Genomic DNA, 14,427 nt, shown 5'->3' with positions numbered 1-14,427 from the left:
AAAGAAAATTACAAAGCAAATACCCTTTTGTAAGGGCCACTTAAGGATGAATTATACTCACCCCTGTACAAATTCTGTGACGGCATCGTTTTTAAAAAGTTTTTTTCCTAAGTAATTTATATATGCACAATAAGGTTTGTACGTTTTACCATGTAGTTTGGGCCCCTTTATCACATACTGTACATCTAAATTCAACATTTTACTAATGATCTCCTGATGATTCCTTGATAAAACTGGTTGATTGTAATGATTAGTTAAAAATAAAGAAGTTTTTATTTGTAAAACTTTAACTGGTTCTCCCATCCAACGTTTAATTTCCAATTCTGATGGAATATGTTGTGAATCAGGCAGTTCCAACATTAAACCTAAACGTTTATCATAATGACATAAAGTTCTTAAATCATTCCACCATTCCCATACGTCTTCTTCTTCACTTTTTGAACATATAGGTGAAAAACAAGTAGGATGAATCATTGGTAACTGAATCCACACCTAAATGTACAACAAATAATTATGCATCTATTAATTCTTGAATTCTATTTGCATTTATTTTCATTTATCATTGGTTATCAATCAATCTTTAAATTAAGTGAATCTTTTACTGGATCTTTATTTATATATATTTTAGTTTAACTTCAAAAATCAAAATATCATTTACCTGGAAATTGACATTGGAACCAGCCAATTTTTCCATTAAAATGCCAGCTAAATTTGTATTATTTCTCTGATGTAATCTTATTATAACTGCTGGTAAGCCCAAGTGACTAGCAAAACCAAGCTCTTGATTCAAAATTGCTTTACTGTAATTTCTAACATGATTTGTTTCACTATCAACATTAATACTGGTTAATTTTCCTACAATAAGTCTATTCCAATCTGTTCCAGTTAAAATTCTATCAGTTCTGCTAATAACATGGGGAGCATTTTTGGAGAGCAAATCACGAGAATATCTAGGATGTACAGCATTTATAATTATAAAATGATAACCATCATTAGAAGCATTTCGAAGACATTCTCTCAAATCGCCTGGGCAATCAATTTCTAAAGCAGACGACATTCGCTTACGCTTTTCCTGAGATGGCTCTTGATCTGGTATTTCCACTTGTTCCATTTTATAAACTTATTTGAAAAAAGACAATAGTGTAGAGTGTACACTATTTGAATTAATATTTGGAGAACTGCAATCCTTTTCTGCAATTTTCGTAACTAAATTTGATAACATACAAAATGTATTTTCACTTTAAATTTCAAAGAAAGGATAATATTACCGGCTATTAATACTTAATTTTTACCATATACTGCCTAAAAAAAGTGTGGTTAAATTCTATGTATTGCATATCATCTATGATATGTTTATACAAAGGATGTGTCTAACTAATACCAGTACTTTGATAATACATTAATGAGTATTCTTTTCTTATTGGCATTTACTGTTTATTGATTAAATTTGATTGATACAAACATTAATATAATCTATTCCTAGACAAAGAATTACATTAATTTGAGTCCATTCAAAAAATCTTAAAACCGTTGCTGGTCGTTTCGTTTGACACCAACTAATCGTTTGCTCAAACCATAGATTATATAATTTAACGACATTAACTTATGGACATTAACCTAGCTTTTCATATTTTCGAATTTATGATCATATTTTAGATGTTTTCATCGTATTTTTATTGCTTTTCATAATAACAATAGTTTTTAATGTTTAGTGCATTTCGTATTTAAGGTATAAGTTGTGATTTATAAACACTTAAATTATTACTAATGGAACAAAAGGAGGAAAATCCGCCGAAGAAAAGTCGCCATCGTAAAAAGCAACTTTACAAAAACATATTGCAATTAATGGAGTTCTATTTTAGTGATTCTAATTTATCAAAAGATCGGTTTTTGTCCGAATTGGTAATGCAAGATGCCTGTAAGTATATTAATTAAATATCCCTACAGTCTATTTTTTCTTTAATCTAATAAATAAATTTTAGTTGTTGACCTACAAGTATTCTTAAAGTTTAACAAGATTCGAAAATTAACTGAAAATGTAGTGGATATTCAGAAAGCAGTAAGTAAATCGGAAATATTAGAACTATCCGAAGACAAAACTAAAATATGTAGGAAAACTCCTTTTGTACCAAAGGAAAATGTAGATGAATGTACCATATATGTAGAAAGGCTAAATTCTGATGCTACACATGAATGGTTAACATCATTATTCTCTGAATTTGGTAAAGTAACTTATGTATCAATACCGAAATATAAAAACAATGGCATGGTCAAGGGTTTTGCATTTATTGAGTTTGAAGACCCTAAAGGGGTTGAAAATACTGTAAACTTTTTTGAGAAAATAGGTTGCAAAATACCATCAAATATGGAACCGCAGAATTTGTGTAGTATCATTACCTATGAAGGTGATGAAAAAGTAACTAATAAGACTGAAAATGATGGTAATAACACAGATCTGGATTCTACTTCACTAAAACGTGCCCACAGCGATAATGACATAACATCAAATAAAAAATTAAAATTGGAGAGCAGTGTACAATCAGTTGTAGATAATACGACTCCAGAAAAAGAAATTGTTAAAAAGAAAAAAAAGAAAGGCAAAAACAAGAATAACATTGAAGAACTTGGTCTACAAATCCTTACAAAGTAAGTACTATTATACCGATTCAGCAATTTAATTCATCTAGAAATTTGTATTTGATGGTCCTTATTTTCAACCTTAGAATAGCTATTCCATAGGTTTTCACATTTTTGGCAGTTATAATTTTTAAAGATAGATTTCATTAGTCTCTTAAATATTTTGAATGTGTAATTATTTTAGGAAGGAATGGAAAAAGATGAGAAGCATTTATTTAAATTTACAGAGAAAGAAAATGAAGGAACTAAAAAACTATTTGTCTAAACAGCGTTTTAATAAAAGAGAAAATAAAAATTGTAATCAATTAACTAATGTAACAAAAGAAGAAGCAATAAAGCCTAATTCAAAAGATGCATCTACTATTGAATTTAAAGAAGGTCTTATAGTTAAAGTAATTTTACCGGAGCCTTATCAATCAGGCAAAATGTTAAAGGTATTTTACCGTAAATACATCATTTATTTCTCAAGAAGCTATTGAACCCTTTCAGAGAAATATAGCACGCGAAATTTAATTTTGTATTCATATTCTATATAATTTTTTTCTGTAAGTTTTTTGCAGAATGAAATAAAGAATCATTGTCCTGAAGTTGTATATGTTGATATGTCTAGTGAAAATGAAGAAATATTCGTTCGATTTTCCGAACCAGAACATGCCAAACAGTTCTGTGCTTCAGGTTTTGAAGGGGATTGTTTGATATTAAAAGAGATTGAAGAAAAAAAATACTGGGAAAAGATTTTGGCTGACAGAAATAATAAACGAACAAAGAATTTAAAAAGGCAACGAGGCCGAGATAAACTTTTAAAAAAGGCTGAAAAGGTAATGGCACAGCACGTACGTTTTGATGATTTATAATTGAAGAATAATTTGTAGTATACATACATCTCTTCATTTCTAAGTAATACGAATAAAATGGAGAATCGTAGTTATTAACTGTCGTTTTTAATTTGTTACCAAAGTATGAAATAAGTAAAAATTGTAAAAAAAAACGTCATTGTGCTTTATTAAATATCTGTCTGCTTATACAAATTATAATTTTTTGCATGTTCAGCACAAAACAATAAACATGTTACCATGTAATCACTTATTTTAGCAAACCTTAATTTTATTGTAACTTCATTTCAATATCAGTATCTTCCACGCCCACGATTACCACCACCAAAACCTCTTCCTCTACTGCTTCCTCCAAACCCTCTACCCCCGCCACCACCAAACCCCCTACCACCTCCCCCTCTTCCTCGACCGCCCCTGCCTCTAGGACCACCGCCTCTTCCTCCTCCCCCACGACCACCGCGTTTTTGAACGCTGCCTGGAGGCTTGGGTAGAAATCGTTGCAATGGAAGAAGTTTTGCAGGATCGATAAAAAGCTGAAATTTAATCAATCACCACGAACATTTTCTTCGATTAATTTTCAGATAAATTTTAACTTACTTTCTGATTCTTCTTAAAGCTAGATGCCTTCATGTTTTCTCCTAATCGTATGGAGACCCAGTAATCCCTTAAATTTCCAAATATTTCATCTATTTTACCGATTTGTTCCTTATTTTCTAAATAAATTGGTGCATTAAAAAACGGAACATCTTCTAATTCAACTTTACAAACTAGATCATCTTGGCAAGGATATGCAAAGAATCCCAGAGGAATGACTCTTTCTGGTGGCCCCTGCTCATAATTTCTATTAAAATTCCCTTTATTTCCACCAAAACTATTGCGATTCCCAAACCCACGTCCACCTCCTCTATTGAAACCTCTACCACGAAAGGACATAACTTCCTTTTTATTTTGTTTATTTGAATAATTTATTTGTAACTAACTTTTAGGTTAATTTTGAAGAATAAACAGCATGAACTGCAGTAGGTTATGTGGTTATATCTCTATGGTCACATATCTCATCTTTATCTACCATTTATTACCCTTTGTGTATCTATTATCTATGGTATCTATTATCTATGTTTATCTACAGTCACTTGTTAAGGTTAAATTTGAGGTACATTCGATAAAAATCTTGAAAACCATTTCCATTCCAACCTTAAATCATACATTCCAACAAGACTTATATAAGCATTTAAACTAAAACCAATTATTTTTTAAAAACAAAAACAGCAGATCAACATAGAATTTATTAGAATCAATGGTTTTAATCTATAAACTTTAATCAAACACCATATGTCAAGCACCTTTGTGATTCCCTGGCCATCCATATCCAATAGGTATCCAATCATAATCTATGGTTATCAGTGGTGATTCCCAAGGATTATCATTAGGATTTGTTGTTTTTTTTATTTTATTGGTCAATAACAATTATTTAATTTAAACAGTGGTTTATTTAAAGTTCATTTATCTTATGTTTATTTTATTCATTTGTATTAACAAATTATTCTTAACTGTGTTATTGTAATAGTGAGGAGATATTTTTCAAAGCTATATAACAAATATGGGCTCATCTGAAAGCAAATCATCTGTTGTAATACGAGACAATGTGGATGAAACAAGTAAGATAATATCTTAACAGTATCCATTGCAGTTGTAAACTGTAAGACTTTTAAGATTTTATTCAGTTATGTAATGTACATGTAAATCTATTGCCATTACAGTAGAATTAATAGCCAATAACAATTGTAGTGTTTAATAAAATAAATTATTATTATAGAAATATCAACCCCAGATCAATTGCAATATACTTTCTTTGAGGCTCCACAAGAAGGTTGCTGTTTTTTTGGTATTAAAGCTGCACACGATGCTTATATTGCACTTTCGTCAAATCAAATTGATCCAGAATATGAAATATTAATTGGAACATCATATAATACGAGAACAATTATTAAAAAAAAAAAAACAGCAGTAATAAAGGTGGATATTCTTTGTGCTTATCAAAAAAAAATTGATCCGATCAATCAAAAAAAAAAATGTAGTACTTTACAATTTAAACAGTTGTATAATTTCAGACATTTGTGCCAAACATTCTACATAAAGATGAAGTACGTTATTTTTGGCTTAAATGGAAAAACAATAAACTGTTATTAGGACGTAAAGATGAACAACAAGCATTTGCTAATTTCATTGATTATGAAAATATTCCCATAAATTACTTTGGAATATGTACGTATGGATCAACTGGTACCTGGATTATTAAAAAGAAGTATGAGATAGGTAATTATTTTTTAATAATTTTGTATGCATATTTTAATTAATGCTTTATATTTAGAATCACAAGCTGAGCCAAGCAATGCAAGAAATGAACCATCTACATCAGGAACTGCAAATAATACAGGATATTCATCTAAATATTCATATTCATCTGTTGATTTCCCACATACAGAAAATAAGACAAAAATATATGAAGACTTGACAAGAAAAAAACTAAACACTGATGTAGAAAATACTAGCAAAATTAATAATAACATTACAAATACACTAAACAATAATAAAACCAATCCAGTCAATTATGTTGATAATTTCAAGAATTTAAATATTAAAAATAGTTGTGATGAACGCCAAGGTTCTACAAGTAATGATACCTTAGAACGTTTAGAAAAATTTTTTCTGGAAAGTACAATGAATATGAAACAAAATCAAACATCTAAAGATAAAAGTAGAAAACATCACCATCGTGATAGGAAAAACAACTCTAATATGAACAGAAAGCCCCATAGTAGTTCCAACAAAAGCGATTTCAAGAATAAAACTGAATGTGACAGTATCATAAGTTTTGATAAACTACTTGAAATAAGTCGAATGAGTCCTCAGCTTATTCTTGTTGAATTACAGGCATACAAATTTGAACGTTTATTTGAAATAAAACTTAAAAAAAGTTATATTAATATCATACTAAACATTCTATCAAAATTATGCCAAGCTGATTTTCTTGTTACTAAAAGATCAGTTATCACAGGTTTCTTTTCAAAGGAAGTTTTTCGTAAGCAACTCCTTGATTATATGCTTCACATGAGATTACAGTCTGATGCGGATTACAACAAGCATTCGCGACACCACAATGAAATGTGGGAGTCGCTATATATTGTTTGTAAAACTGCTGCAACTATCCCAGCTGAATTGCAAGCAGGATATTTAGAAAATTTGGTTTTTGAGTGCCAAAATACCTTAGAGGCGTTGTTGCCTAGGGATGGAAGTCGTAAACACGTTTTAGAGAAGTTTAGAAAATTAAAAGAATTCGTATATTTTGAGACAAGAAGACGTCCACTAATGTAAGATGAAAACGATTGTCATAATTGTAATCGTTTTCAAACCTTTGGTAATTAATTAAAATCGAAAATAATAGTTACTGCAATATGTGCGAGGTATTTTGAACACCATCTTTTGTATGGCTACTATTTTCTTGTTATCTGAAATATACTTTTGTATTTGTATGGAACTATGGAAATGAATTGCCTTATTTTTAAAATACTATTTAGAAAGAACTAGGGTCAATAAGTAAGTTAAGAGAGATAAGTTTTCTAACAAAGTTTTGTTGATCGTTTATTGTTTTTGCACTTATTTTAATAATTACTAATAATCATAACATGCAGGATCACATTCTTTTTTTGAGCTTTCTTGTTATGATATGGTTTATATTTAGTGAATAAAAGAACCAATTTTATTCTTTTAGATTACAGATTTTTATATGCATTTATGAGAAAAACATTTCTTAGAACTTAAATAGTATCAATAAATATATCGATTATAATGGGAAAATACAGAAAAAAAAGGTTAAGAGTATGGCCTTTAAAAACATCTATTAAAAAATATTTCATGTAACAAAAAATTTAAATGGATGTGATATGGTTATACTATGTGTTTTTTTTTATTACTTGTTAAGAATTATTACACTATTAAGGGAATCACTGGAACTGAGTGCCATTAAAAAAATTAAAATTATGTTATTTTACATAATATAAAAAAATATTGTGGCCTTCAACAACTAAGAAAGTTTGTATTTCGTAAGTTCTTATACATTTAATTGTATCATTGTTTGGGGGATAATAAAAAACAAAAAGAATAATTTGTGTTTAGTTTTACAAGGATTTAAATGTACATAAAACATTAATTATAGAGCAATAAAGACAAAAGATCGTCTAGAGACAATTGTGACTTATCATTACCATTTACAAATATCTGAATTCGAAACATATGAGTGGATGAGAATGTTTGATCTAAAAAACAAAAATTCATTTAACATACTAATTTTTTTGTAAACTTACTTTGATCCGTTTTGAGGAGTAAAACTGATTGAATATTGTAATTTTCTTTAAAACTATTCAGTCCTAGAACAGTTAAATTATAAGTTAAGAAACTGTGACTTATCATTACCATTTACAAATATCTGAATTCGAAACATATGAGTGGATGAGAATGTTTGATCTAAAAAACAAAAATTCATTTAACATACTAATTTTTTTGTAAACTTACTTTGANACAGTAGATTTTAATTAATTTCGACCTTAAATATTTTTATTAAAGAACAATCAAAAACAAAGGAGCATAATATTTACCTTTCCCTAAAGTTTACATTCTCTAAAATAGTATCTCCTAATCTTAAGGCATCAATTACATGTAAACTTTGCCTACAGTTTATATTTGATTCGTTTTCGCCTTCAAAAATTATATTTTCATTTACCATTTCACCATATAAAATTGTTCCTTTAACCAAATAGACAGTTTTTATTCTGGCCCATTTATTTTTAATTAATCGGTAAACTTTATCATCGCTTATAGCTACAATTTTTTATATATTTCAAAAAGATTCAATTTTAAAAATGCAACTAATTTGTAAAGTAAAAAGAACGTTATTTACCTGCATAAAAATGGCAATTTCTGTTAGAACTAAGAAAAACATAATGCCACTTTTTCAGATCATCTAAAATAATTTTTAGTTGCTTTAAAGATAAATTTTCTCGAGACTGAATAGCTAGTAATTCTGAAAATTAGAATATTTTGTTAACATAAATTAAAAAGAATTTAATTTCAAATCATAAGAACAAACTTTACTTGGCTCAGAAATTGTTTCAAGTAGTAAATTATCAATATCTAAATCAGATGGTTTCACTTTCATATAATCAGGAATTTTCCAATATTTCAAACACTTTTCTCGATATTCTGCTTGTCTTGGTTCAATTAGTAAAGGATTATAACAAAATGCAGTTATTTTATTCAAAGCAATTAATTGCCTCTTCCCCAGTCTAAAAGCACATCAATATATATTTATTTAAAACACTTAAAATTCTACTTGCCTACTGTTTGTATCAAAAATATAATTAAAAAACTTTTGATCTGCCATAATAACTTCTAATGGAACAATTTGATTAACATCCTGATCTATGTTGTTGCTTTTTAAATGCAATAGTTCTTGAACTATCTCCCTAAAATACGCTCTAATCTTCACCAACTCATTGCTCACAATGAGATTTCGACAAATTAAGTAACGTTCTGAATTTGCAGGTCTTGAAGCATTTGGTTTAAAAATTGCCACTAAAATAATAATCTAATAAGTGTTTATTGCTCCTTGAATTTATGACAATGGTAATTACCACTTTCAAAACATTGGGACATTAAAAATATAATCCCAACAGAAAAAAGGGAGTATGTATCAAATAGTTTTGTGACAAAATGTCCATATGACCTGATAATTTCAAGAGCCATAAGACACTGGCAAATGTACAGCTGCTTTGACAAAATCTCTTGAAGATTTTCATATCCTTCTACTGAAAATCCCTTCAACAAACATTATTTGATATTACTAACAAACTGTTGACATACATTTAAAAAATATTAATTACAAATTGATGATAATAATAAACACACATATTTATACTTTACTTACACCATCTGCCATCATAAAATGTACACCTTCACCTTTGGTTTCGTGCAAAATATATTGCTTAAAGTGAAGGATATTTTCCAAATAATAAATATTTCCATCACCTCTTGACCCATACAATGCATTAAACATTACAGGAGAGCAACAGATGGACTTGTATAAATTAAAATCACTTTCACCTTTTAAGGTAAAACCAAAACCTTTGAACAACCAACCTTTTCTCCATAAAATATATTCGGTAAATCCTCCTGGGCCAGCACAAACATCTGCAAAATAGAAGGGACCTCTATGCCTTTTATGGTGTTCCTTGGAAACATACATTTTCATTTAAAAATGTTTAAGCAACAGATAGATGCATTGAGACTTACATCAGATGCTATCTCTGTAAACATAAAGTCTGATGATGAATCAATATTTGCCATCTTTAAAGCTGCTCTGTTCATAAAAAATGCTGATTTTATAGTTTCAAAAGGATTTGCCTTAGCTCTCGCTCTGTATATGTCTTGTACTTTTAATACATTAAAAATATTCTTAAAATAAGTACAATGTTTATATCTATAACTAATAATATCTGTTTAATTTTCATTTACCTTAGCAATTAAAATTTCCTTTAAAACAGTATTATCACAAAAATTATTTTCACATTCTATCATGGTGATTTTAGGTCCCTTGACAATCCATTTATTTAACTGTGAGACATCTAATGAATAACTGGTACTTTTAGGTAGCCAATTTATTTTCTGTTCAATAGTGATTTCCTGTAATTAGCAGATTCAAAATAATAGCAAGAAAATATTTAAAACATCTACTTCGCAATTAAAATTCCACTCTGTAGTACAATTTGCTGGTGTTTGGAACTCATAATCTAGTCCATAATTCTCTAAATTTGTTGTCTCAACAACTTGTAAACAATCCTCTGTATTTTTCTGAAATGCAGAACTCGGTATAAATTCCATCCTATCCTACAATAGAACCTTTAACAACAAGTAATTTCTTAAACAGTCTTTTACACTTTTACTAACCATNAATAATTTATCTCAACATTTTCCATACACTTGTAGTTTTGATTTGTTTAATAATAAAACTGTTTTTGAAAAGCTTTGTTATAATACTTTATTTATTTTTTCTTAATTTATGTTTGTTTACATCCGGTTCTCTTCTCTGTCGTGTAATTGCTAATCTATTATCTATGTTGCTAATCTATGCTACTTATTTCTTATTTATCTATGTTTCTTATCAATACACTATAATCTTTTATCTATGGTTTTTTATGTTGTTGTTTTTTGGCACTGCCCTTGTGTAAATTACCGGTAAAATTTATAAACGACATTACATTTATCATAAAGTTGATTTGTTTTTTTCAAGTAATTTAAAGAGTACATCATGGCTTGGTTACCATTGGAATCAAATCCAGATGTAAGTACATATAGAAATAAAATATTTATTGTAATTTTTACATTAGTCATAGACATTGTTAAACTTTTAGGTTATGAACAAGGTAAGTTATGCGTTATCATTATTTTCAAACAAGTAAACTAAAAAGGTCCATAATAGTTCATGCAAACTCTGGGGGTTGAAGATAAATGGAGTTTTGTTGACGTGTATGGGTTAGATGGTGAAACATTGCAGTGGGTTCCGCGCCCCGTTTTAGCTGTGATGCTTCTGTTTCCTTGCAACGATAAAGTAAAATGATACTTATACTTTTGTAAATGTATTTCATATATGAATTGTTTTAGTTTGAAGAATTTGCCAAAGAAGAATGTGAACAAATAAAACAAAAAGGCCAAACAATTTCTCCAACTGTATATTTTATGAAACAGTTTGTTTCCAATGCCTGTGGAACAGTTGCACTTATTCATAGTATTGCAAATAATCTGGACAAGTATGTCTTTTTACTGAATAATTAGAAGTTTTACTTTTTTTTTATTGTTTTCTTGTAGAATAAATATTTCAGATGGATTGTTTAAAAGTACTTTAGAATCTAGTATAAATATGACACCAGATGAAAGAGGAACACTATTAACAAATACAGGTGGTGGTATAAGTGAAATTGCTGATTCCTTAGCTAAAGAAGGACAAACAGAGGTAACTTGTTTGAGATGAAATTGTATAATAAATTGCATTAATTGCTTGTACAGGGTGTCCTAACTATGAATCTTTTTCTTATTGTTGTAGTTTAAACTGTACATTTGCAAGAAAATGTGCACTTTTATATGCTTATTTGGTACATATGAGGAGATTATTGTTAATCATTACTTGTGTCCAATGTAATGAGTACAGTGCTGTAATTTTGAAGTTTGGGTTGTATTTGGTATGGTTTCCCTGATTAAAGTTAAAATCAAGGTAACCTTCTAAGGCTAACGTCTATTTGCATATGTTACCAACCAAACAGTGTGAAAGTACACATTTTCTGGCGAATGTGCAATTAACACACTCTTACCATAACATATTTGAGTTAAGAATCACATCATTTGGCTGAATGGATAATCTGAAAACAAGTCTAAAGTGAAACAAATTATGGTTTTCCGCCTTGTAAAATTTTCATTCAGTAAGTTTAGTAGGGTTTCTGTTTAATTCTGACATGCAATTAAGAAGACTGGAATTGGAACAATAACTTATCCTGAAGCGAACAAGTCTAAAAAGTATCATCACTGAAGGATAGAAAACGGTTACGTTCGCTGCGCGATGAGCGACTGCGCATCAGTTTCTGTATTTTCGACTGTTTCAATACAAAACGTAAACAAAATCGTGCCTATGCGTCAGATTGGATGCGCACCGCTTTAGTGCTTAGCGGACGCACCATACAAAAACAAAATAAACAAAGCAGTATTTCTCAACCAAACATTAATATATTACATCGCATCAGTTAGTCAAACACATACTGAAGACTATGTTTCTCTAGTCCCCCCCCCCCTTGGCTCACTGAAATGTTTCAAATCAAATGTGTAGCAATTTTAAGCAGTGTTACAATAATTATTATTATTTAGGTGAGTCCAAATATGCGGGTATATCACCATTTCGTTGCATTTGTTTGTAAAGACGGAAGCTTATATGAATTGGATGGAAGAAGAGATTTTCCTATCAATCGTGGTCCATCCTCCCCAGAAAAATTACTAGAGGTATTAGGTTCTTGAATTTTCTATCGATATTATTGATCATTATTTGTAGGATGCAGCAAAAATTTGTAAAGAATACATAGAAAGGGAACCCAATGAGGTCAGTTTTACGGTCATGGCCCTAGCTGCATCAGAAAAATAAAAACAGATCTGATTTTTACATAATTTTTGTATTGAAGCTTAAAAAATATGATTAAATGAGCTTCAATGGATTTAAATGAACATCGCTATACAAGACTCGCACGCCTTTCCAAAATAAATATCGCGTATATTTGTACCAATTAGAGTGCATACTAAAGCCAAATTGAACTATAAAAAATTATTTGTATACTTATTAAATATAGAGCATATTGAAATACATTTCACTTTTATTTTAACTTCCAAAGCTGTCATTGCTTAAGTTAGTACCGTTAGAGCACTATCCGACCTGTTGTACTGAATAGTTCGATTTACATTATTATCAATCAAAAAAATTTTAACCAATTTAATATTCATCACCCTGTATGTCGTATTCGTTTTTTAAATTGGCTAAATGTAAATTAAGTGCAAAGACTCGTTCTGTCATAACCTAACTTCAAAATAGTTGATCTATGATAACATAACCTAATCATTTTTAAATGATAATCTTTTATCACTTTATGTTTATTATAATTAAATTTATTTAGATAATAAGAACAATAAAAAAATGATTCGTGCAGTATTAATTGACTTAAGTGGCACACTGCACATCGACGACACAGCTATTCCTGGAGCTGTTAATGCATTGAATAGGTAAGTAATAATATAACGTAATAGTAGTGTCATAGGAATTTATGTATTAAAAACATTTACTATGTAACATTTTATAAGGTTAAGAAAAACAAATGTTCTAATAAAATTCGTTACAAATACAACAAAGGAGTGTCAAAGAATTCTTCATGAACGCCTTACAAAATTGGGTTTCGAATTACTTCCTGATGAAATTCACAGTTCCTTACAGGCTGCAAAAGCTCTTATATTGAAACGTAATTTGAAGCCTCTTCTTTTAATTGCCCCTGAAGCTCATGAAGACTTTCAAAACATGAATTATACACTTGAAGACCAACCAAATGCAGTCGTTGTAGGATTGGCACCTACTGAATTTCATTATGACAAATTAAATAGTGCATTTAGGTATGTTCTCGAAGTAACGTTTGTTATTGTTTCACTGGAACATTATTTTAATTTCATTTGCAGGTGTTTATTAAATGGTGCACAATTAATTGCAATCCATGCTGGAAAATATTACAAACGGAAGGATGGACTTGCCTTGGGTCCTGGATGTTTTGTTAAAGGTTTAGAATATTCTGCCCAATGTAAAGCTGAAGTTGTAGGAAAGCCAAATACAAGTTTCTTCTTATCAGCTCTTGGAGATATATCACCTCAAGAAGCTGTTATGATTGGTGACGTAAGTTCTTTTTTTTTTCTTTATTAGTTGTAAGATTATCCATAAAATTTTCTTTTGATTCTTAAAACAACTAATCTCTAATTAATGAAGCTTTAAAATGATTCACTGTACTTTCAATTATGTATTGGTGAATACAACAATGAAACAAACTTGTGACTAGTTTACAAAAACAAAAATTAATTTTTTAAGGATGTAACTGATGATGTTGAGGGTGCTTTAAAAGCGGGTTTGCAGGGAATTTTAGTTCAAACAGGTAAATATCAGAAAGGTGACGAAAATAAAATAACTCCCCCACCTACAGCAGTTGCTTCCAGTTTTGTTGAAGCTGTGGAAACAATTTTAAAAAATATAAAGGAATAGAGAGTATAAAAATTAGTTATTTGTATTTTTAAAAAAACGTTGTGTACATAAATTATTAATAAATCTAGTATAAAT

The 14,427-nt window shown here is 29.4% G+C and overlaps 6 protein-coding genes and 1 long non-coding RNA gene across 11 annotated transcripts in view; 4 read left to right on the top strand and 3 right to left on the bottom strand.

Annotated features, from left to right (window-relative positions):
- Positions 1 to 3,714, top strand: part of LOC108732724 (la-related protein 7) — a 10,574-nt gene extending 6,860 nt beyond the window's left edge. Inside the window, exons 1-5 of one of the 2 annotated variants that reach the window (XM_025973857.1) lie at positions 1,610 to 1,918; positions 1,983 to 2,646; positions 2,822 to 3,071; positions 3,198 to 3,455; positions 3,510 to 3,714. In XM_025973857.1, coding sequence (XP_025829642.1) covers positions 1,768 to 1,918; positions 1,983 to 2,646; positions 2,822 to 3,071; positions 3,198 to 3,455; positions 3,510 to 3,569 — 1,383 coding nt within the window. In that variant the 5' untranslated portion in view covers positions 1,610 to 1,767 and the 3' untranslated portion in view covers positions 3,570 to 3,714. Of the gene's footprint in view, positions 1 to 1,609; positions 1,919 to 1,982; positions 2,647 to 2,821; positions 3,072 to 3,197; positions 3,456 to 3,509 lie in introns of those variants that run through there. The other variant, XM_025973858.1, reaches the window with a different exon arrangement.
- On the bottom strand, positions 142 to 1,306 carry LOC112904260. The gene is made up of 2 exons (XR_003230996.1): positions 659 to 1,306; positions 142 to 492 (listed from the first exon to the last, which is right to left on the bottom strand). It is a non-coding gene; the product is annotated as an uncharacterized LOC112904260 (long non-coding RNA).
- On the bottom strand, positions 3,616 to 4,520 carry LOC108732751 (probable H/ACA ribonucleoprotein complex subunit 1). Its single transcript, XM_018463706.2, has 2 exons — positions 4,068 to 4,520; positions 3,616 to 4,003 (listed from the first exon to the last, which is right to left on the bottom strand). Exons 1-2 carry the CDS (start codon positions 4,401 to 4,403, stop codon positions 3,764 to 3,766), a joined length of 576 nt encoding a protein of 191 aa, XP_018319208.1. The 5' UTR covers positions 4,404 to 4,520; the 3' UTR covers positions 3,616 to 3,763.
- A 102-nt stretch (positions 4,521 to 4,622) lies between these two features.
- LOC108732749 (protein NRDE2 homolog) lies at positions 4,623 to 7,635 on the top strand. The gene is made up of 4 exons (XM_018463701.1): positions 4,623 to 5,128; positions 5,287 to 5,486; positions 5,582 to 5,786; positions 5,842 to 7,635. Exons 1-4 carry the CDS (start codon positions 5,071 to 5,073, stop codon positions 6,843 to 6,845), a joined length of 1,467 nt encoding a protein of 488 aa, XP_018319203.1. The 5' UTR covers positions 4,623 to 5,070; the 3' UTR covers positions 6,846 to 7,635.
- A 311-nt stretch (positions 7,636 to 7,946) lies between these two features.
- Positions 7,947 to 10,454, bottom strand: LOC108732752 (cap-specific mRNA (nucleoside-2'-O-)-methyltransferase 1). The gene is made up of 11 exons (XM_025973851.1): positions 10,260 to 10,454; positions 10,041 to 10,208; positions 9,819 to 9,980; positions 9,454 to 9,716; positions 9,161 to 9,344; positions 8,864 to 9,101; positions 8,622 to 8,812; positions 8,428 to 8,550; positions 8,126 to 8,348; positions 8,043 to 8,073; positions 7,947 to 7,994 (listed from the first exon to the last, which is right to left on the bottom strand). Exons 4-11 carry the CDS (start codon positions 9,580 to 9,582, stop codon positions 7,947 to 7,949), a joined length of 1,167 nt encoding a protein of 388 aa, XP_025829636.1. The 5' UTR covers positions 9,583 to 9,716; positions 9,819 to 9,980; positions 10,041 to 10,208; positions 10,260 to 10,454.
- A 249-nt stretch (positions 10,455 to 10,703) lies between these two features.
- On the top strand, positions 10,704 to 12,924 carry LOC108732750 (ubiquitin carboxyl-terminal hydrolase isozyme L3). Of its 3 annotated transcripts, none has more exons than XR_003230995.1 (7): positions 10,704 to 10,866; positions 10,937 to 10,948; positions 11,005 to 11,133; positions 11,187 to 11,332; positions 11,391 to 11,535; positions 11,626 to 11,998; positions 12,438 to 12,527. XR_003230995.1 is itself a non-coding variant. In XM_018463702.1 (7 exons), the coding sequence occupies exons 1-7, from the start codon at positions 10,834 to 10,836 to the stop codon at positions 12,706 to 12,708; spliced, it is 687 nt and encodes a 228-aa protein (XP_018319204.1). In that variant the 5' UTR covers positions 10,704 to 10,833; the 3' UTR covers positions 12,709 to 12,924. The 3 variants fall into 3 exon arrangements, 2 of the variants coding, with proteins under 2 accessions (XP_018319204.1, XP_018319205.1); XM_018463702.1 differs by lacking the exon at positions 11,626 to 11,998 and adding an exon at positions 12,619 to 12,924 and having other exon boundaries at positions 12,438 to 12,569; XM_018463703.2 differs by lacking the exon at positions 11,626 to 11,998 and adding an exon at positions 12,619 to 12,924 and having other exon boundaries at positions 10,707 to 10,866; positions 10,919 to 10,948; positions 12,438 to 12,569.
- Positions 12,925 to 13,155: 231 nt separating this feature from the next.
- The window catches only part of LOC108732723 (haloacid dehalogenase-like hydrolase domain-containing protein 2), a 3,223-nt gene continuing 1,951 nt past the window's right edge, over positions 13,156 to 14,427 (top strand). The window contains exons 1-4 of one of the 2 annotated variants that reach the window (XM_025973859.1): positions 13,157 to 13,337; positions 13,416 to 13,718; positions 13,782 to 13,992; positions 14,182 to 14,396. In XM_025973859.1, coding sequence (XP_025829644.1) covers positions 13,252 to 13,337; positions 13,416 to 13,718; positions 13,782 to 13,992; positions 14,182 to 14,352 — 771 coding nt within the window. In that variant the 5' untranslated portion in view covers positions 13,157 to 13,251 and the 3' untranslated portion in view covers positions 14,353 to 14,396. Of the gene's footprint in view, positions 13,338 to 13,415; positions 13,719 to 13,781; positions 13,993 to 14,181; positions 14,397 to 14,427 lie in introns of those variants that run through there. The other variant, XM_025973860.1, reaches the window with a different exon arrangement.

The sequence above is a fragment of the Agrilus planipennis genome, unplaced genomic scaffold (assembly GCF_000699045.2).
Source record: "Agrilus planipennis isolate EAB-ADULT unplaced genomic scaffold, Apla_2.0 scaffold61, whole genome shotgun sequence".
NCBI lineage: Eukaryota > Metazoa > Arthropoda > Insecta > Coleoptera > Buprestidae > Agrilus > Agrilus planipennis.
This window is presented reverse-complemented; position numbering and strand designations above follow the sequence as displayed.

What these genes read in the sequence shown, in the direction of transcription:
- LOC108732750 (XM_018463702.1), top strand. Translation starts at nt 10,834, where the DNA reads ATGGCTTGGTTACCATTGGAATCAAATCCAGAT. An exon ending in TGTTTCCTTGCAACGATAAA is followed by an intron (nt 11,134 to 11,186) that starts GTAAAATGATAC and finishes GAATTGTTTTAG; the next exon opens with TTTGAAGAATTTGCCAAAGA. An exon ending in CCCCAGAAAAATTACTAGAG is followed by an intron (nt 12,570 to 12,618) that starts GTATTAGGTTCT and finishes CATTATTTGTAG; the next exon opens with GATGCAGCAAAAATTTGTAA.
- LOC108732749 (XM_018463701.1), top strand. Translation starts at nt 5,071, where the DNA reads ATGGGCTCATCTGAAAGCAAATCATCTGTTGTAATACGAGACAATGTG. An exon ending in AGACAATGTGGATGAAACAA is followed by an intron (nt 5,129 to 5,286) that starts GTAAGATAATAT and finishes TTATTATTATAG; the next exon opens with AAATATCAACCCCAGATCAA. An exon ending in AAAAAACAGCAGTAATAAAG is followed by an intron (nt 5,487 to 5,581) that starts GTGGATATTCTT and finishes GTATAATTTCAG; the next exon opens with ACATTTGTGCCAAACATTCT.
- LOC108732751 (XM_018463706.2), bottom strand. Translation starts at nt 4,403, where the DNA reads ATGTCCTTTCGTGGTAGAGGTTTCAATAGAGGAGGTGGACGTGGGTTT. An exon ending in GCTTTAAGAAGAATCAGAAA is followed by an intron (nt 4,004 to 4,067) that starts GTAAGTTAAAAT and finishes ATTAAATTTCAG; the next exon opens with CTTTTTATCGATCCTGCAAA.